At 41.4% G+C, this 20,746-nt stretch overlaps 1 protein-coding gene across 3 annotated transcripts in view; it reads right to left on the bottom strand.

Moving 5' to 3' along the window:
* The window catches only part of IMMP2L (inner mitochondrial membrane peptidase subunit 2), a 1,728,396-nt gene that overhangs the window by 1,638,859 nt on the left and 68,791 nt on the right, over window positions 1-20,746 (bottom strand). The window contains exon 4 of one of the 3 annotated variants that reach the window (XM_073573291.1): window positions 3,076-6,971. The exons of the other annotated variants lie outside the window; for them this stretch is intronic. Coding sequence (XP_073429392.1) covers window positions 6,962-6,971 — 10 coding nt within the window. The 3' untranslated portion in view covers window positions 3,076-6,961. Of the gene's footprint in view, window positions 1-3,075; window positions 6,972-20,746 lie in introns of those variants that run through there. 3 annotated transcript variants of the gene reach the window in all.

Below are 20,746 nucleotides of genomic sequence, written 5' to 3' on the forward strand. Positions count from 1 at the left end.
AGTAAAAATTTGAGCTCAGGGAGCAAAAAAAAAAGCAATTACACAACCAAATATCCTAAAAATTGTAAAATGCTAACAGAAGCAATTTTTTTTCACAAATTTCTGAATTTGCTTCAACGACTAATTAAAAAGAAAAATACATATTTAATATCTGCCTAATCATACTAACCTGGATAATCATATTGACAGCTCAGTTTTACCGTATAGTGAACATCCCCAAAAAAAAACATACAAAAAAAAACAATTGTGGAATTGCACTTTTTTTGCAATTTTGACGCACTTGGAATCTTTTTACCACTTTTCAGTGCATAACAATATGAAATGAATAGTGTCATTAAAATGTATAACTCGTCCGGAAAAAACAAGCTCTTATACGACTATGTGGATGGAAAAACAAAACAATTACGGCTCTTGGAAGAAGGGGAGGAAAAAACTAAAACGAAAAAAAAATGGAAATTCGTTGAGATATGAAGGGGTTAAAGAGGATGAGTCAACATATCAAAAGTGGAACGTTATTGCTTTTAATTTATTCTCATTGCTTCTCTGAGTATACTTTTTTTTTTTTTTTATTTGCTTTTATTGCGGTTCTGGCAATATCGGCCTTAACATTCAGTGCTAAGTTTTATTGTCTTTATCAAGATTACAAACAATTCTCTGGGGGCATGTCTTTAGGTGGCTATGCATTATTAAGACCAACAGCCTCTTGGTAGAGATCATAAAGAATTAGCACTAAATAAAAAGGCATCTCTGAAACTACAGGTGCTTCTCACAAAATTAGAATATCGTCAAAAAGTTAATGTATTTCAATTCTTCAATACAAAAAGTGAATCTCATATTATATAGACTCATTACAAACAGAGTGATCCATTTCAAGTGTTTATTTCTGTTAATGTTGATGATTATGGCTTACAGCCAATGAAAACCCAAAAGTCATTATCTCATTAGATTAGAATACTTTATAACAACAGCTTGAAAAATGATTTTAAAATTCAAAATATTGGCCTACTGAAATGTATATTCAGTAAATGCACTCAATACTTGGTCGGGGCTCCTTTTGCATCAGTTACTGCATCAATGCGGCATGGCATGGAAGTGATAGCAGCCTTCAGCTCGTCTGCATTGTTGGGTCTGGTGTCTCTCATCTTCTTGACAATACTCCATAGATTCATAGATTCTCTATGGGGTTAAGGTCAGGTGAGTTTGCTGGCCAATAAAGTACAGTGATACTGTTTCTTTTAAACCAGGCATTGGTACTTTTGGCAGTGTGGAAATTAAATTTCTATCTCCAAAAAGCTTGTAGACAGAGGGAAGCATGAATTGCTCTAAAATTTCCCGGTAGACAGCGCTGACTTTGGTCTTGATAAAACAAAGTGGACCTACACCAGCAGATGACATGTGTCATGATCCATGCTGGATCAGGACATATAAAAAGCACCGTTAACATTTTTTTTTCCCTAAGCTGTGCTTAAGGCTGGTTTTTTCCCCCGGTGGCCATTAGGAGTATTGCACTGTGGTGTCGTTTGTTCAAGTTTGCCCCCGGTGGTGGTGAGCGTCAGTGCACTCTAGTTTCTTTACTAAAGTGCACATGATTATAATACAGGTGTGATTGCTGGCTCTGCTATAAAAGAGTCACAGGTGTTGCAATCAATGTTGGTGATAATGTTCATTTCAACCATCCTTGGTGGAGGAAGGAGCTGGAGAGCGTTCCTTGCAGCACTGTCTTAGCCCTGGTGTGGAAGGAATCATAGGGGATTTCCTTGTAGCTCTGACAGAGCTTGATGGCAGCGATTCAGGAGAGGTGCATTCTGGTGGTGGACTCTGTTGCCAGGAGCAAGTGAAAGAGTAAAGCTAAGTTGTTTCCCCGTTTGTTTTTCCTTAGTGTGTATTAGTACAGCGGTGGGGCCAGTGCCTGCACCACTCAGCTCCCTAGCAAGGGATAGGTGTAGGGTGTGCTAGGGCGACAGGTTCCTGATCGGCGCCCGGTGCGGAACCGGCATAGGGAACGTTAGGAGCGTTAGGGACACTGACTCAGGGGAGTGCAGGAGGTCTCCACATCCCCTGTCCCTATCGCAGGGCCCACCGTTGTAACTGTTTCCCTTCCCTTGTCTTGTTGTTTTAGTTACCGGCCTGTGAGCCGTGTTACACAGGACAGTATCACGTGCTGCGTCTTGTTGTTTTAGTTACCGGCCTGCTGGTCGCGTCACACAGGATGGGTCCACGTGACAACATGGCTCCCCAAACCATCACTGATTGTGGAAACTTCACACTAGATGTCAAGCAGTTCAGACTGTGTGCCTCTCCACTCTTGGTCAAGATTATGGGACCCTGATTTCCAAATGAAATGCACAATTTACTCTCATCTGAAAACGACAGTCCAGTTCTTTTTTTCCTTGGCCCAGGTAAGATGCTTCTGGCGTTGTCTTTTGGTCATGAGTGGCTTGACACAAGGAATGTAACACTTGTAGCCCATGTCCTCATACGTCTGTGTGTGGTGGCTTTTGAAGCAATGACTCTAGCAGCAGTCCACTCCTTGTCAATCTCCCCCAAATTTTTGAATGGCCTTTTGATAACAATCCTTTCAAGGCTGCGGTTATCCTGGTTGCTTGTGCACCTTTTCTACCACACTTTTTCCTTCCACTCGACTTTCCACTGTCATTTCCATGCTTGGATACAGCACTCTGTGAACATCCAGCTTCTTTATAGCAATGACCTTTTGTGGCTTACCCTCCTTGTGGAGTGTGTCAATGATTGCCTTCTGGACATCTGTCAAGTCAGCAGTCTTCCTCAAGATTGTGGAGCCTACTGAAACAGACACTTAGGAAGACTTTGCAGGTGATTTTTTGTTAATAATTCCAATTTACTGAGATAAAGACTTTTGGGTCATTAACATTAACAAAAATAAACACTTGAAATAGATCACTCTGTAATGACTCTATATAATATGAGTTTCACTTTTTGTATTGAAGAACTGAAATAAATTAACCTTTTGATGATATTTTAATTTTGTGAGAAGAATCTGTATATAAAAAAAGGGAGAAAAGAGACACTGGATAACATGCACACAACAGCAGAATGTCCATGTGAAAAAAGGCTTTTATTGACATACAATAGCCAGAGAGATCCAAGTGTACAATAAAAACAATTAAAAACCACAAATGGAACAAAAGTGGGCAAGTGGAAAACACATGCAGTATACAAAAGAAGAAATGTTTATATCAATAAGTATTTCAAAATAAGCATTCACAACAATGCCCTCTATCACCATATAATATGCATAAAATGTTTGGTATAAACATATGGACAATTTGCAGCAGTAAAGTCTGATCAGTCTAATAGTCACTTGTAGGTATGTAAACAATCCAAATGATTACCATGCAAGTCCATAGATGAGGGAAGGCAATTGCTGGATCACATGAAAATTACCTAAGCATACTCACACTGCCCACAGAACCCAACGCGTGTCACTGCTAGCCTGCAGCTTCATCAGGGAAAGTAGCCAGGAATGATATCAAGTGTGCATGTTATCCTATGTCTCTGTTCTCCCTTTTTTTTATTTAATCTTCTTGGCACAGTATTGCACCTAGTTATCATATTCATGTCATATTTTCCATGGTGCCCACCTATATACTTATATATTGTCTGTCTCTCCCCAGTTTCTGGGTTTCCAGGTGGTGGCACACGCCATAATTAAGATTAAGTTTTATTTATTTGTATTTGTGATTATTTGCTTTTTCTCATTCATTTTTTCAGTGATCTATATATGGCTTTTGACCTCAATGCCAGAGAGGCCATTTGCAGTAGCCAGGGTGAACAAACCCTTTTTAGTCCTGCAGCAACCAATAACTCAGATTTTGATGTAGTAGAGAATTAATCGATACACATAAAACACTAACACGTGTTTGGTGGAATGTCCGCTGTTTGGAGGAGTATTTAAAACTCTTTATTTTTCCACGGGGGTTGAGGGTTCAGATCTTCCCTGCCTGGGAAGTCACGGCTTCATTCAAAACTACATGGGAGGCGGGTCTAGCACAGTGCTCCAAAATTATAATTAATCTGTTAATTCAACACGATAAGGACCTTTTACATACCCTGAAAACTAAGATTAAGGGATTGGAAGCCCAGTTACAAAGCTTTGACTTGGTTACTCAGGTTCAACCCTTTCAACACAAACTTAAGGATATTATTCTTAAGTATGAAAAGGAAATTATTGATGGTAAAAGAAGCAAGCTAGCACGTGATAAACTGAACTATGAGAAGGACCTAGCTTATAAGTGGAGGCACTCAGGCAATAGAAGGGGTATTTTTCCTAGGGTCCAGAACATATTAGCCTCACACTCTGAGAACAGCTCAAGTGATTTTTTAGCATCAGACAACAGCGACATAGACGGCGGACCAGACGTGGGAGACGGAAAAAGAAAAAAAAAAGAGACAATGCAATCATCAGACCACCCAGAGGAGAAGATACAAACGGTAGATGCTGGTAGCCAACAACTTCAAGTTATCAATTTGTCTGCTCACATGCTGACTGACCCTGAAAGGTCAGTCTTACAGCGGGGCCTCAAATTTTCCCCAATGCAGACTACTGATAAATTTGTGTTAATTAAAGACCTGTTTTTATTTTGTAGGAAAATCATTTTACAGGCATTACACTGCAAACTAGACTTGCTACCGGAGACCTCTTCATCGATTGACAGACGTGTTTTCCTCGATTTGCTTGACCTCCTTAATGAAAATGATCTAGGTAGGAAGCGTTTCCCCCACAGAAATCCTTCTACAACTTCCCCCCCCTTGTGCATCATACCTTCGGTCAAAACATTCTTTGAGGTCGAGGAATGAGATTTTACAACTTCCTCAGGACCTCACTAGCCGACAAAACTTGACTTTGATGGACAAGAAGGCCTTATATGACTTGAAATCCAATGATACCTTCTTGATCAAAATGGCTGACAAGGGGGGAAATGTTGTTCTCTGGCCTACTGAATTTTATGTCAGTGAGGCCAGGAGACAGCTGGATAATCGTGAATACTATCACAAATTACCATCGGATCCAACACAAGTGTTCAACCGAAAACTCGAACGGTTGTTGTATGTTGCACTCAATGAGGGTGTAATCACAAAACAGGAGAAGGACTACATTTTTGTTAAAAAGCCTGTTGTGCCAACCTTTTATTTATTGCCTAAGGTGCACAAAAATCTATCTAACCCACCAGGCAGGCCCATTGTTGCTGGAATAGGGGGTCTTGGAGAGAAGGCTTGCATCTATTTGGATTTTTTTCTCCAGCCCTTGGTCCTGAATTTACCATCTTATTTGAGAGACTCCTTGGACTTAATTCATAAGTTGAATTCTATTCAACTGTTAAGTCCGGCGTTACTGGTTGTAATTGACGTTGAGTCTCTCTATACAAACTTTCCACATGATTTGGGACTAAGGGCTGTTGAATATTTTTTGAGCCACCAGATTAATTGCGATTTGGGACACAATGATTTTCTCCTCAGTTTGCTAAAATATGTTTTGACACATAATTATTTCATTTTTGATTTTGTTTTTTTTCGACAGGTGTCAGGTACGGCGATGGGTGCACGCTGCGCCCCCTCCTTTGCCAACCTCTTTTTGGGTTGGTGGGAGGCAGAGCTTGTGTACCCATCGCCTGACTTTCAAGAACATGTATTTACATGGTTTCGTTTTATTGATGACATTTTTTTAATTTGGACTGGCTCTGTTTCAAATTGTGAGAACTTCATTGCGTCTCTTAATCGGAATTCGTTAAATATACATTTGACTTATCACTTTTCTGTTTCCACCGTAGATTTTTTGGATCTCAGACTTTCTCTCCAGGACAACCGGATTTGCACCGACCTTTTCCGAAAAGCAACGGCAACCAATAGTCTTTTAGACTATAGGAGCTTTCATCCGGAACATTTGAAAAGGGGCATACCCTATGGACAATTTGCGAGATTGCATCGAAATTGTACGGACTTTGTTGATTTCAGGACACAATCTAGGGATCTTACCAATAGACTGCGTCAGAGACATTATCCGAGATCTACGATAGGTCAGGCATTTCGTGGGGTCACCTCTGTCACTCGTGAAGAGCTTTTAAAATCTGTCTCACGGACTGGCGACAGCCAAATTCGTTTCTTCACGATGTTCCACAACCAGTGGGACAAAAAGGAAACTTTTTGAGACTCACTGGCAAATTTTGAAAACTGATGCGCGTATTTCTAACCTCTTACCTGAAAGACCCCTCCTAACTGCACGGAGAGCACCTAATTTGCGAGATTCGCTTGTGCGGAGTCATTTTGTTAGGCCCACTGTAAGAACCCAAACAGGATTTCACTTACGGGGCTCCTTTCCGTGTGGGGAGTGTAATGTGTGTGGCTTCATGACTCGCACCCACACTTTCACTAACCCACAGGATGGATGCGAATATCAGCTACGAGATTACATTAATTGTAAAACGCACGTCATATACGCATTAGTCTGTCCATGTTCTAAAGTTTACATTGCACAGAAATCTCAAGAATTGCGTAAACGTGTGCAGCAGCACACTTCCAACATTAATTTGGCTGGATCAGACCTGGCCAAGGGTAAAAGCTTGAGCTCAGTGGCTTCACATATTTTGGAATTTCATAATAGCCAAACTAGGGGCCTTACTGTGGTGGGTTTGCAGAGGATCAAACCCAATATTCGCAAAACTGACAGACAGAGCGAATTATTGCAGTTGGAGTCCAGATGGATTTTTCAATTGAACACGGTCAGACCTGGGGGCATCAATGAGGATTTGTCCTTCACTGGCTTCCTCATGGCCTAATTGGTGTTGACATTCTTAGGGCCCTTCTTGTGTCGATTTGGTGTTTTTCATGAATCTCTATGCATTTTTTGTTTCTGCTGTTTCTTCCATCATGATTTTCATTAGAGCCATTTTGGCTCTGTTTTGTTAGTTTGGGTTTGATAGGCCCTCTAGTTCCATCTAAAGGAAAATAGAAAAAAAGAAATAAGTTTTCCTCATGATAGGATTTATTTATACCATCAATCATATTGGTTGCTGTGTTAAATAACCTGAGTTTTTTGAATATACATTCTGATTAGAAAGATAGTTACTGTTACAGAATTGACCATTCGGTTTGGTACTATGAATTATGGCATCATCCATTTTTTTATGGAATATTTTTTCATCTTTGATGATATTTTCCCTACTGTTTATATTGGTTACCTGATTGATGTAATCCATGAAATTGCATTATCCTTTTGATATATTTAAAGGTATATATATTTCTTGCTGATTGTCTGCATTTCCACCATTTTTAGGATTCATTGTTCACATGCTGCAGTTTTTGAGGTGCAGTTTCCATGTCATTAGTGCATTATTATTAATATTTTTTCTTCTTTATTTTTAGTATTTGCATTGATTTTTGTATTATATGTGATTCAGAGCATGGACACTGCTGCATGGTACTGGCGCTCTATTATCACTTTATTTTTCCAGGTTGATAGCATAAGTTTATGTTATGAAGCACTGATGTCATTCTTGGGTGCTGGGCTATGTGAGGAGAAAGAGTTAAAAACCGCCCTCCCTGCCTGGCTTACAGAGCAGCAGCGTTGTTACATGTGGGGCACTTCCTGGCTCCCGGTCTCTGGCTTCTGAACTGCTAGCGTCTTCACAATCTCTCAGGAATACAATGCTATCTATTGCGCAGGCGTCATGACTCATTCTGGACTCAGGTTAGGCTTCTTTCACACTTCAGTTTTTTACAATCAGTCACAATCTGCCAGGTTTTGAAAAAAACGGATCCTCAATTTTTTTTTGAGGATCCGTTTTTTTTCCCCATTGACTTGCATTAATGGCGGATTGTGACGGATTGCTGTCCGTTTTTTTTGAGGATCCGCCAAAAGTTTCTGTCCGTCACCATCCTCAAAGATTTCAAAACGGAGCTCGTTTTTTTCTCTGGCGGATCCTCCAGACACTCATTTAACCCGAAATTCTTTCTGGGTGGTGGACAAAAAACATTCTCTCTCTCTCTCTCTCTTTTCCTTTAAATTTCCTCATTTTCAGGATCCGTCTGAAAACGGATCCTGTGGCATCCGTTCACATCAGTTGAGAACGGATCCGCTTGTCTGACTTTTTGGCGGATTTGAACTGATGCAAAAAACTGAAGTGTGAAAGAGGCCTTATCCTCATCACACAGCTAACGCCGCACTCTGGTGTCGGCGTGCACTGTAGTGATTACAATTGCAATTGTACTATAAAGGGGACGTGATATCATTCCTGGCTACTTCCCCTGACGAAGCTGCAGGCTAACAGCGACACGCTTTGGGTTCTGTGGGCAGTGTGAGTATGCTTAGGTAATTTTCATGTGATCCAGCAATTGCCTTCCCTCATCTATGGACTTTAATGGTAATCATTTGGATTGTTTACATACCTACAAGTGACTATTAGACTGATCAGACTTTACTGCTGCAAATTGTCCATATGTTTATACCAAACATTTTATGCATATTATATGGTGATAGAGGGCATTGTTGTGAATGCATATGTTGAAACACATTGATATAAACATTTCTTCTTTTGTATACTGCATGTGTGTTTTCCACCTGCCCACTTTTGTTCCATTTGTGGTTTTTAATTGTTTTTATTGTACACTTGGATCTCTCTAGCTATTGTATGTCAATAAAAGCCTTTTTTCACATGGACATTCTGCTGTTGTGTGCATGTTAACCTGTGTCTCTTTTCTCCCTTTTTTTATTTAATCTTCTTGGAACAGTGTTGCACCCAGTTATCATATTCATGTCATATTATTTTCCGTGGTGCCCACCTTTATACTTATATAAAGAATCTGTATATGGTGGATTTCATAAAACAAAAAACCTCGGAAATAAAATGGGAACAAAAACTGGTCACTTTTCCAAGCATTTTAAAACATTTTTCACTATTATTTTTTACATTTATTACTTCCCCAATGGAACTTGAAGATTTAATCCTTTGATTACACAAGCAATACACTGCAAAACTTATGCAGTATAATGCATTACCTCACCTTGTCAGCAGACTTCTGACAAGAAGCCTATTAATTTTTGTCACTAGCCACATCCAAAAAGCATTGGTATATGGCAGACACAAAGGCCATCGTTAATTCTACTGTTGCCATAGTGACAGATCAGTACTAGTGATGAGCGAGTACATTCGTTTCTCGGGTTTTCCCGAGCATGCTCGCGTGCATGGAGATTTAGTTTCTGTCGACGCAGCTTCATGATTTGTGGCTGCTGGACAGCCTAAACACATGTGGAGATTCCCTAACAAACAGGCAATCCTCACATGTATTCAGCCTGTCCAGCAGCCACAAATCATGCAGCTGTGTCGACAGAAACTAAATCTCTGAGCACGCCAAAATATTCGGAGGACACCAGAGCATGCTCAGGAAAACCCGAGCAACGAGCATACTCACTCATCACTAATCAGCACCTTACAATCATGCTGCGCAGGTGATGGAGGTAGGGGGACAATGGGCTGACAGGTGGAGTGCTCTCCCGCTCAAACTTCTCATGTGCCACTGTCACTATTGATATTTGAATATCACGTGTTAATCTGAGGGAACCTGTGTTTTCACACACCCTAACAGTTACAACATGGGCCCACCTGTACTCCTGCAGGTGAAAGAGTGGATAGTACCATAGTATTGTTGTTCCAACCTAATTAATGCTCCATTAATGGAGGCTAAATGAATACTCTGTACAAGACTGTGGAAAAGTTTTAGTCAGTTGTGATAAAAATACTGCAGATTAAGAAATTTTTTATTCTATCAAACATTTATATTTTTTTTATCAATTAACAAAGTGCAACGTGATTAAATGAAAGAAAAATCCAAAGCAAATCAATATTTGATGTGACTACACTGCCTTAAAAACAGCATCAATTCTTCTAGGTACACTTGCACAAAGTTTTTGAAGAAATTTAATAAGGAGGTTGTTCTTCTGTAAACAGTGGATGGGTGTAGCTAGGTGCCACTGGTTGCTTTTAGTCATCAGCTGAAAGCACTGCTGGACATTTTTCAATTTTAAAGTGAAGTTAGCATATTGTGTCTTTCATCGGCTTTTTAATATGGCTTGAACAGCAAATCTTGAAACCGAAATATGCTTTGAAAATGTTTTCTTGGAAAAGACTTTGCTGATGCAGTATAACTACCTTGTGTCTTCTTATCGTGCTCTTGTCATGGTGTCTGTCATGTGACATGAAACAGTCTTCCACAACCTTACCTTTGTAGAAGAGTTTGACTAAACCTCACCCAGTTTTAAACCTCGTACACATCTGTTTCTACTTCACTTAACTTTCTTTCAGCCTACAAAGTGTTGATCATTATCACCAGATTGGTAATATTGGTTAATCATTCATCATAACTATAATCCTACAAAATCTCTGATTTTGTGCAAGTGTACTGAGAAAAAGTGATGCTGTTTTGAAGGCAAAGAATGGACACCAAATATTGATTTGAGTTTTCTTTTGTTCATTCATATTTAATTTTTATTAAATGATAAAAAATAAACTATCAACAGTTCTATTTTCTAAATTCTTACTTTGCAGCATTTTTACACACCTGCCTAAAACTTTTAAATAGTACTGTCAGTTCAACTGATTTGGCAGGTACTGTCCACCAGATAATACAGTATTGCAGTATATAGTATCTGAACAATCAGATCATCTCCGGTTCAAGTCCACTTACAGGACCATAAAGTAGAGTAATACGTTAAAAAAAAGTTTTTCAAAGTATAAAATTTAAAATTTTATAAACAAAAAAAAATCACTTCCCTTTTCATCCATTAGAAATAAAGAAATAAAAAAAAAACATTTGGTGTCATCGCATTTATAGAAGTCTCCTCCCTAAATAAAATGCACTAAAAATCATCAAAAAGCCATATATACCACAAAATGCAAGAAGATCAAGCTCTCATACACCTCTACTGATGGAAAAATAAAAAATATTACTGTTCTTGGAAAATGGCATAAACCAAAACACTTATTTTTTGTTTGGTTGGTTTTCTTTCTACACACTTCTGATTTTTTTTTTCACAGTTTGAAGAAAAAAAATGTACAAAAATTTGGAATTTTCGCACCAGTACTGATGTGTAAAATCATGTTTCCAGGCCATATTTACCATAAGAAAAACATCATTAAAGAAAAACCCAAAAAAGCAACTGTGGAATTGCTTTTTTTTTTCATCATTTCATCCCACATATATTTCTTTTCCCATTCTTTGAGTACATTTTATGGTAAAATGGACGATGTCATTCAAATTTATCGTACAACTGATCCTGCAAAACCACAAGCCCTAATATGTCTATTTCGCCAAAAAGAAAAAAGTATGCCTTTTGAAATCTTTGAGATGGAAAATGCAAATGTAAAACTGAAAATTGGCTGAAGAGGCAAGGTGTTAAAAAAGGAGTGTGGCTTACTGCTTAAATAGGATTTAGATACATTTATGACATGAAAACAAAAGGTCACAAGTGAAGAAAAAAAGTTGTTTCACTACTGAACCCACATCTGACAAAGAAAAAGTGCTGTAATTTTAGTCACTGTAGTAATGTACAGTGAAGGAAATAATTATTTAATCTCCTTATGATTTTGTAAATTTGCCCACTGACAAAGACATGAACAGTTTATAATTTTAAGGGTAGGTTAATTTTAAGATTGAGATAGACTATCAAAAATAAATTCCAGAAAATCACATTGTATAAATTATATAAATTTATTTGCATTTTGCAGTGAGAAATAAGTATTTGATCCCCCACAAACCATTAGTCACTTTTATAAAAGACTCCTGTCCACAGAATCAATTGATCAGTCAGACACTAACCTCTACCAACATGGGCAAGACCAAAGAGCTTTCTAATGATGTCAAGGACAAGACCACAGACCTGCACAAAGCTGGAATGGGCTACAAAACCATACACTGGGTGAAAAGAAGACAACTGTTGGTGCAATAGTAAGAAAATGGAAGAAATACAAAATGTCTCAGAGTGCAAACTGCCTTGTACACAACATAATAGCCCAGTGCAACACACATCAGAGCTGTAAGATACTGCATTGCCGTTTTTTGACGGGACTCCCCATCTACTTTATCTTTATACTGCTAGGATCCAGGTAATGTTCCTGTGACACTCTGCATTCTATTTGGTTACTAATTACAATGGTTGAACTTTTTTTTCCCTGCTATGTCTGCTATTTGTCATTATACATACTTTCGTGAGAGGGTTCTTTCCATGAGTTACTGTAATAGCATTTCATTTGGTTAGGGAAGGGCAAATGCAGTATCTTATAGCTCTCGTGTGTTGCACTGGGCTATTATGTTGTGTACAAGGCAGTTTGCACTCTGAGACAAGGCATTCAGTAACATACTTGTTAGATTGACATGAGTGCCGGGATACTTACCATACAGTAATTTTATATTTATTTGGTGGAGCCAATCTGTCATATTTCTTTTTGTTTCTGTACTCTGTATGTTATTTCTGTGTAGCATTGTATCTATTGATTATTTGATTATGAATAAAATGAGGTTTTTCAAGAATCACTCTGTTTATATGCTCATGTGTTTTGGTACTTCCATGAAGTTACCATATGGTGGAGTCTTTTGGACTATAGGAAATAGCCAAAAACGCGGACCTAAGCGGAAATTAATGAACATGCTGCGTTTTTTGCTGCTAAGTGTTTCCTTAGCGGTAAAAAATGCATCCATTGGCACAAAAAGGCCAAAATGGATTAAAATGAATGGGATGCTTCTTTTAAGCGTTTTTGATGCGGTTTGACCCCGAAAAACGCATCAAAAACGCTTAAAAAAAAAAAAGGAACGTGGGCACACAGCCTGAGGACTGTTGTGTGTAGGGATAAACATTTGAATGACCATTAAGTAAGCAATACTTCTCTTTTAGAAGGTTAGAGGCCAGACCTTAGGCATAGAGGTATTAGGGAGTTCTACAATAGCTGTCTTTATAAGACAACCTCTTTACAGTAATAAACAGTATTTGCACACAATGGATAACTAGAATGTGCGGTTATGACTTATTGCGCACAAAATAAGAATATACATTTTGTATTCACTGCTAATAATCATCAACAGCTAGTTTATAGGTTAGATTGGAATTGGATAACACTAACCCCATTCCGACATGTGCCGTAATAATACTCATATGTCAGAATCCCCGTTTGGCGCGGGTTCCGGCCTTTCCGGGCACATGACAGCTGATCTATACAGCTGACATGAGCCTGCAACAGCCGCGGATGGAATCACGATCCACCCGCAGCTGTTAACTAGTTAAACTGTCAATCTGTGACAGCAGCATTTAACTTGCGCTTACAGCATTTAACTTGCACCCATCGGTGACCCCGTCACATTATCATGGGTCACTTATGGGTCGGCATGACAACTAGAGGTTTGCAGCAGACTTCTGTGATTGTCATTGCCAGATTGCTATAAGTGCCGCCCTGTGGTCTGCGCTCTTAGCAAGTGAGCATTTCTGCTACATACAGGCGATTTAGATGAAGGAATTGAGGGTAAACTGATTAAATTTGCTGATGACACAAAGCTAGGAGGGATAGCTAATACTAGAGAAAAGAGAGAGAAGATTCAAAAAGATATAAATAAACTGGAGAAGTGGGCAGTAACTAACAGAATGGTTTTTAACAGGGAAAAATGCAAAGTACTACATCTGGGCAATAAAAATGAAAAAAAAACATACAGAATGGGAGGAATAGGGCTAAGCAACAGCACATGTGAAAAAGACTTGGGTATACTAATAGATCACAGACTGAATAGGAGTCAATAGTGTGATGCAGCAGCAAAAAAGGCAAATGCAATTCTAGGATGTATTAATAGAAGCATACAGTCTAGATCACGTGAAGTCATTATTTCCCTCTATTCCTCTTTGTCAGACCTCATCTGGAATATTGTGTCCAGTTTTGAGCACCACATTTTAAAAAAGACATCAACAAACTGGAGCAAGTTCAGAAAAGAGCGACCAGAATGGTGACCGGTCTGCAAACCCTGTCTTATGAGGAAGGGTTGCAGGATTTCTGAATGTTTAGTTTGCAAAAGAGAAGACTGAGAGGAGACTTAATAGCTGTCTACAAATATCTAAAGGGCTGTCACATTGTAGAAGGATCAACTTTATTCTCATTTGCACAAGGAAAGACTAGAAGCAATGGGATGAAACTGAATGGGAGGAGACACAGATTAGATATTACAAAAAACTTTTTGACAGTTAGAGTGATCAATGAGTGGAACAAGCTGCCACGAGAAGTGGTGAGTTCTCCTGCAATGGAAGTCTTCAAACAGAGGCTGGACAGACATCTGAGTGGGATGATTTAGCGAACCCTGCTTTGAGCAGGGGGTTGGACCAGATAGCCCAGGAGGTTCCTTCCAACTCTACGATTCTATGATTCTATGATCTGATCATCGCCTGTGTGCAGCAGAGACGATCAAAGCACTGCAGCTTCTAGTCTCCCATGGAGACTATTGAGGCATGCAAAAAGTAAAAAAAAGTTTTAAAAAATATTTAAAAAAAACAAATGTTCAAATCATCAAATCACCCCCCTTCCGCCCCATTCAAAATAAAAATATAAAAAAATCAAATACACACATATTTGGTATCACTCAGTTTTAGCATTCAGTGAACATGGTAAAATAAAATACAAATGTGGAATTGCACATTTTTTGCACTTTCAGCGCATTTTTTTCCCGTTTTCCAGTGCACGATATGCTAAAACCAATGGTGTCGTTCAAAAGTACAACTTGTCCCGCAAAAAAACAAGCCCTCACATGGCCATATCTGGGAAGAAGGGGAGCAAAAAATGAAAAAGCAAAAACAAAAAAAGCTCGAGGGTTAAGGGATTAATCCTTAAATATACGTCTTCTGATAAACATATGGCAACTCCTTTTCAAAAGTATTTGGTTATAAACGTTACTATATTAATAACATTTTAAAATCCCCTTGAAATCCTTTAGATGTGTAAACATATTTTATTGCGGGCGGTTCACACAAAAGAGTATATGCTCTTAGAATTGATTTTCACAATCTCTGGTGCTTTGGACTTCATCAATGCCTCCTGCCATCAATGTTGAATCTCTATACTTGCCTGAAATCAAAAACTTGAAGATGCATAAGAAAAATATCAGTTTAATGAATGTTTAAGGAAATATACTATGAATACATTGTCAAAGTAGTTGCATTACAAGCAGGATCAACAACTGTCAAAATGGTCTGTTGTAATCTGCAGTGATAATAGAAGATAGTGCTAGATATAAGAAATGTCTGTCTTAAGAATCGATTGTCTGACTAGGATTACATAAAACTTAATTTTCTCCTGCATTATATTATGGAATCAATGACAAAAAGAACTAGATGGGCATTTCCTGAAGGAAATACATGGTGCTTGAACACCACTGCCAGTTTTACAGCAGTGTATCAGGGGTCGACTGTAAGAAAGTAAAGTTAAAATATGAATGTTGTGTATAGCCACTTTGGCACATTCGGCACCTCAGTAGCCACTTGGTAGCAGCTTTGGCACATTCAGCACCTCGGTAGCCACTTTGGCCACTTGGTAGCCACTTTAGCCATGTTGACACATGCTGCCACTTTGCATCGGAGGTCACTTTGGCGCTCCGGGCCCCTCAGGGGCCACTTTGGCACACTGGGCTTCTAAAGCCACTTTGGCGTCCGACTGCCGTGATGGCGAACCTTGGCACTCCAGCTGTTGGAGAACTACAACTCCAAGCATGCCTCAACTGCTGCAGGTTGCAAGGGCATGCTGGGAGTTGTTTTACAACAGCTGGTGTGCCAAGGTTAGCCATCACTGGGTGGGGCTTTCCAGAAGCCATTGGCGCGCAGCGCCTTTAAGACCTTGAATCAGCGATCTGTCAGCGTCTATTAGCTAATACGGGTCATGTGTGGAAGCTGCATTTGCATAGCTGCCATCTTTGTAAGGTCACTGCATCTGCGCTGTGGCTTCAATCCATGTCAGTTGGGGGTCATGGAAAGGTCGCCATTAATTCCTATGGGAAAATTTTTGCTTAAAATGCGATTTTTTTAAAAACTACAAATTGGATCGACTCCAAAAATACATAGCACACCTGTCCCCACCGAGGGCTTCGAAACGCCGCCTAAACAGGGTCTCTGCGCAGAGCGGTTCGGGCCACATTAATTGCAGAAAACGTGGAGAAGTAGAATAACTAGATGTGTATTTCCTGAAGGAAGTACAGATAGTGCTTTGAAATGGTGCCTGGGCTGCCCCTTTAAGAGAGACTTGCCTGCTGCCCCTGCAAGACTTTCAACTCAGGATCCATTTTAACTGTGAGTGCCTCTCAGGGGCCACTTTGGCCTGTGATTTGGAGGCCAGGGTCGATCAGCCTCCGATTTGGAGACCGGGGTCGATCAGCCTCCGATTTGGAGACCGGGGTCGATCAGCCTCCGATTTGGAGGCCGGGGTGGCTCAGCCTCCGATTTGGAGGCCGGGGTGGCTCAGCCTCTAATTTGGAGGCCGGGTTCGATCAGCCTCCGAATTGGAGGCCGGAGTCAATCAGCCTCTGATCTGGAGCCTGGGGTCACTCAGCTTTCGATTTGGCGCGCCGGCCCTTTAAGACTCATTTTGGTGCGCCGGCCTTTTAAGAATCACTTTGCAACGTCGGCCCATTAAGAGCCAGTTTGGCGCACTGGACTTCTAAATCCACTTTGGCGCACATTCTCAGGGGCATGCGTCATGTGATTAAGCTAGATTTGTACTTGTGCTTTGGATTTCGCTTTAAGAGCTGATATTATCTGGCAGAAACTGTGTCCTGGTGGGGTCATGTAAAGTTCATAGGCGTTGGCATAGTAACTGGGTCTGCCTGCGCATATCAATGAGCTTAATTGCCGCAACTGGTCCTCAAATTTGAATCGCCTCACGACTGCCCCATGTATTCCTATGGCAAAATTTTCCCATTGAAATGCATTGAGACAATGCATTCCAATGAAGGGAAAAAAAAATTTTCAAACGCAAATTGCGCAAAAACTACAAATCCGATAGACACGAAAAATACTTAGCACACCACTCGTGGACGCTGGCTTTGAAACGACGCCTCAACGGAGTCTGTGCGTGTAGCGGTTCGGGCCGCATTAATTGCAGAAATCAACTGAATAATAAGAAGAACTAGATGTGTATTTCCTGAAGGAAGTACAGATAGTGCTTTGAAATGGTGCCTGGGCTTCCCCTTTAAGAGAGACTTGCCTGTTGCCCCTGCAAGACTTTCAACTCAGGATCCATTTTAACTGCGGGTGCCTCTCAGGGGCCATTTTGGCCTGTAGGGCCCCTCAGGGTCTGATTTGGTGGGTGGGGCCCCTCAGGATCCGATTCGGTGGCCTGGGCACCTCAGAGCTTGAATGGGTGGATGGGATCCCTCAGGGTCTGATTTTGTGCCCGGGGCCCCTCAGGGTCCGATTTTGTGGGTGGGGCCCCTTAGGGTCTGATTTTGTGGGCGGAGCCCCTCTGGGTCCAATTTGGTGGGTGGGGCCCCTCTGGGTCCAGTTTGGTGGGCGGGATTACTCTGGGTTACACTGTGACGTGCCGACAGGTCCGCGTTCGCCCACGCTAACTATTGAAAGGTCTAAAGGTGCCCTTAGCTAGTGTCCATTAGTTTTAATCAGTGTCAGTTAGCGTCCGTTATTGTCTGCGTCCATTTATTGTCAGCTACCGTCCATTACTCTTAGTGACAGCGTCCGTTTATGTCAGCGCCGTTTATTAGTTAGCGTCTATTATTGTCAGCGACCATTTATTAGTCAGCGTCCATTATTGTCAGTTAGCATCCGTTATTGTCGGCATCCATTACTTTTAGTGTCCGTTTCCGTTAGTTTGTTACTGTATGCTCTTTTTACTTTTTTTTTTTAGATTTTTTTGTTCATTTTATTATTAGTTTTTTGTTCTAGTTTTCACAATGGGGTCACTTGTGGGGGTCCATCACTGTTTTGGCCCTGCAATACACTAAAAATGTGCCATAGGGCCTAAAATATTTTCAAGAAAAGCGAGCGCTCTACACCCCCCACCCCTTTCCATTTAGGCCTAGTTGTGTCCCTACACATAAGATTAGGGTCACAATGGGCACATTTCTGAACACGGGAGAAAGAGGGCTATCAGTTTTGGGGTGCATGATTTTATTTATATGTAAACTGTCCAAAAAAACCTGTCTTTATAATGGTACATTCTCTGAAAAACCTCAAAATCCTAATTTTTCCATCTGCTTTGCATTAATTTGTTCAAAACCTTTACAGTGAAAATTTTCATTATACCCCTAGATGAATGCATTGAAGGGTCTAGTTTTAAAAATGGGGTCAATCATGCGGGTCCGACACTGTTTTGGCACTGCAAGAGACTACAAATATGTCATTATGCGTCGGTCACCATAAGTTACCAAAAAAAAAATTTAAAAAAAATTCACCAGACAATAACAAGAGCCAATGAGTAAATGTATAATCACTAATACATTAATTACATATCATTTTTCTAACCTGTTCAGTGTAATATACTAATTGAATAGATGTTGATGTGTTCCGTCACACAGGCTGTGGCAAAGTTGAAGGTAAAAATGCCCTCCGTTCAGCTTTTTCTATGAAAGGAAACCTATAACAGTAATGGGAATATAGCCAAATAAAAAATTCCTCTCAGAACAATCCTACCAAATAACAGAGTAATAGAATAATTCTGTCATGAAACAGCTGGCGAGTCCAAAATGGGTCGGTCACCATAAGTTACCAAAAAAAAATAAAATTTTTCTATGGACTCCTATGGCAGAAAAATCACTAGCGATTTAAAATTTAAAAATTTAGGGCAGTGGTTTCCTGCCATAGGACACCTTAGTAATAAATCGCCTCCGTTCAAAGCAATTTTCGCTAGAAAAATCGCTAGCAATAATCGTGGTAGTGGGATGTGTATTTCTTGAAGGAACTACTAGTGCTTTGAAATGGTGCCCAAGCTACCCCTTTAAGAGACTTGCTTGCTGCTTCGGCAAGGCTTTCACACTTGGGCACCCCACTCAGCCTCTGATTTGGAGGTCGAAATTGCTCAGCTTCTGATTTGTGGGCCGGGGTCGCTCAGCCTCCTATTTGAAGGCCAGGGTTGCTCAGCCTCCTATTTGGAGGCCGGGGTCGCTCAGCCTCCTATTTGGAGGCCGGGGTCACTCAGCCTCCTATTTGGAGGCCGGGGTCACTCAGCCTCCTATTTGGAGGCCGGGGTCACTCAGCCTCTGTTTCTGAGGCCGGGGTGGCTCAGCCTTTGATTTGGAGGCCGAGTGGCTCAGCCTCCGATTTGGGGGCTGGGGTGGCTCAGCCTCCAATTTGGAGGCCAGGGTCGATCAGCCTCTGATTTGGAGGCCGGGGTCAATCAACCTCTGATTTGGAGGCCGGGGTCAATCAGCCTGATTTGGAGGCCACGCCTCCGATTTGGAGGCCGGGGTCGATCAGCCTCCGATTTGGAGGCCGGGGTCGATCAGCCTCCGATTTGGAGGCCGGGGTCGATCAGCCTCCGATTTGGAGGCCGGGGTGCCTCAGCCTCCGATTTGGAGGCCGGGGTGCCTCAGCCTCCGGTTTGGAGGCCGGGGTGCCTCAGCCTCCGGTTTGGAGGCCGGGGGGCCTCAGCCTCCGGTTTGGAGGCCGGGGTGGCTCAGCCTCCGGTTTGGAGGCCGGGGTGGCTCAGCCTCCGGTTTGGAGGCCGGGGTGGCTCAGCCTCCGGTTTGGAGGCCGGGGTGGCTCAGCCTCCAGTTTGGAGGCCGGGGTGGCTCAGCCTCTGATTTGTAGGTCAGGGTCGATCAGCCTCCGATTTGGAGCCTGGGGTCACTCAGCTTTCGATTTGGCGCGCCGACCCTTTAAGACTCATTTTGGTGCGTCGGCCCTTCAAGAATCACTTTGGCACGTCGGCCCTTCAAGAATCACTTTGGCACGTCGGCCCTTTAAGAGCCAGTTTGGCGCACTGGGCTTCTAAATCCACTTTGGCGCACAATCTCTCTCAGGGACATGCGTCATGTGATGAAGCTAGATTTGCATTTGTGCTTTGGGTTTCGCTTTAAGAGCTGATATTATCTGGCAGAAACTGTGTCCTGGTGGGGACATGTAAAGTTCGTAGGCGTTGGCATAGTAACTTGGTGTGCCTGCGCATATCAATGAGCTTAACTGCCACCTCACGACTGCCCCATGTTTTCCCTATGGCAAAATTTTCCAATTGAAATGCATTGAGACAATGCATTCCATTGACGGGAAAATGTTTTTTCAAACGCAAAGTGAGCAAAAACTACAAATCCGATAGACATGAAAAATACTTAGCACACCACTCGTGGACGCTGGCTTCGAAACGACGCCTCAACGGAGTCTGTGCGTGTAGCGGTTCGGGCCGCATTAATTGCAGAAATCAACTGAATAATAAGAACTAGATGTGTATTCTCTCAAGGAAGTACAGATAGTGCTTTGAAATGGTGCCCGGGCTGACCCGTTAAGAGAGACTTGCCTGCTGCCCCTGCAAGACTCTCAACTCAGGATCCATTTTAACTGTGGGTGCCTCTCAGGGGCCACTTTGGCCTCAGGGTCTGATTTGGTGGGTGGGGTCCCTCAGGATCTGATTCGGTGGGCTGGGCTCCTCAGGGCTTGAATTGGTGGCCGGGATCCCTCAGGGTCTGATTTTGTGGGTGTGGCCCCCTCAGGGTCCGATTTTGTGGGTGAGGCCCCTCAGGGTCCGATTTTGTG

The sequence above is a fragment of the Dendrobates tinctorius genome, unplaced genomic scaffold, assembly GCF_039654945.1.
Source record: "Dendrobates tinctorius isolate UK_male_01 unplaced genomic scaffold, ASM3965494v1 ptg000035l, whole genome shotgun sequence".
Taxonomy (NCBI): domain Eukaryota; kingdom Metazoa; phylum Chordata; class Amphibia; order Anura; family Dendrobatidae; genus Dendrobates; species Dendrobates tinctorius.